Source organism: Opisthorchis viverrini (assembly GCF_000715545.1).
Source record: "Opisthorchis viverrini unplaced genomic scaffold opera_v5_9, whole genome shotgun sequence".
NCBI classification, from domain to species: Eukaryota; Metazoa; Platyhelminthes; class Trematoda; order Opisthorchiida; family Opisthorchiidae; genus Opisthorchis; species Opisthorchis viverrini.
In genome coordinates this window covers 3,657,269-3,658,457 of record NW_008751665.1, presented here as the reverse complement: position 1 = coordinate 3,658,457, position 1,189 = coordinate 3,657,269, and the positions used below count along the sequence as shown (strand labels likewise).

General features: G+C 51.9%; 1 protein-coding gene across 1 annotated transcript in view; it reads right to left on the bottom strand.

The window, feature by feature from the left end:
- Positions 1-566, bottom strand: part of T265_00927 (hypothetical protein) — a gene marked incomplete at both ends in the record, with an annotated part of 54,809 nt that extends 54,243 nt beyond the window's left edge. Inside the window, one exon of the mRNA XM_009164822.1 lies at positions 40-566. Within this exon, the coding sequence (XP_009163086.1) occupies positions 40-566 (527 nt within the window). The remainder of the gene's footprint in view (positions 1-39) is intronic.
- Between the last annotated feature and the right edge of the window lie 623 nt (positions 567-1,189).

Below are 1,189 nucleotides of genomic sequence, written 5' to 3'. Positions count from 1 at the left end.
TTCTGGAGATTGCCGTTGAGAGGATAGTGATGATAAAACGGCGAGTTCTGTAGACTGTGGCACTCGCCAGGTCCCGCACTGTTGCCGTAGGCCAACAATTGCTGAACATTTGCACCAGGATTTAACTTGCTGCTTAGGCACGGGGAGGTTAGGGCCGAGTAGGGAGGGACACCGTTATGGTTGTGAAGAGGGATAAAATTTCCAGAGGCACCGGGTAGTGTGTGGACAGGTGGTGGAGTGCACGATCCGGACACGTAGCCCGTTGAATGAGTTGATGCCAAAACATCAGTAGGGGATCCATTGAGGAGGCGGTCTTGTAAAGTGACCATAGTTGGTGTCGACCCATTTCGGTGTAAAGGAGAACGAATGACAACATTAGATCCATGCACATCTGAGTCAGTTAGAGCACAGCCTGATGTATTGAAATTAGAGTTCACATATTTAGTCCCGGTTGTCGTGTTGGGTTCATATCCAACTGACGCATGCTCATTACTGGTCATGAACGATATGAGTCTTGCACTCAATAAATCTTCGTTCTCGAAATTCGGGACGCTGACGGTAGGCATGACCACCTTACTGAAACTGCGGGCCGTTGCTTGCTTCCTTCGGGTGCATCAAAGAACGGCTTTCGAAACCAAGGTTGCTGGAATGAGGGCGGAATGCCGTTGCAGCAGCAGTCAATCAGCTAACCGTGTTGCCTGTTTGGTTAGCGCACCCTGCCCTTATCGTCATTGCTTGAGAAGGTGGTGGAAGTCGTAGTTCCTCAGTCGTACAGGAGTGCATACGTGAGATAGTTTAATCGGTGACCTGAAATCACCACTGCCTTAGCCAGACACACCACAGTGCCTCCGCCCGATTGATTGGACTGAAGCAGCTGTTTTGACTGGTCAGTGAAGCCACGTCAGGCAAGCTACAGCGACTGTCTGCCTTTCGCCAATCCGGTGTGAGGCGAGGCAGAGCCAGGCTTCATATGCGTGGGCTACAAGCGTGGGTCAGAAATTGACTTGCTCCACGTCGATTGGTGGAGCCTCCTGTTCAACCAACCAATCAGTGGCCAGACACTATTGGCCTGTCAGTTCAACGACCACAGCCTGCCTGTCATGGCACTCTCAGCGTGTTTGAATGATCTCGCATGACGCGTTCGCCTCGGGCGGACAAAGAAAGCGAAGTGCAGGGACGCCAAGGCCTC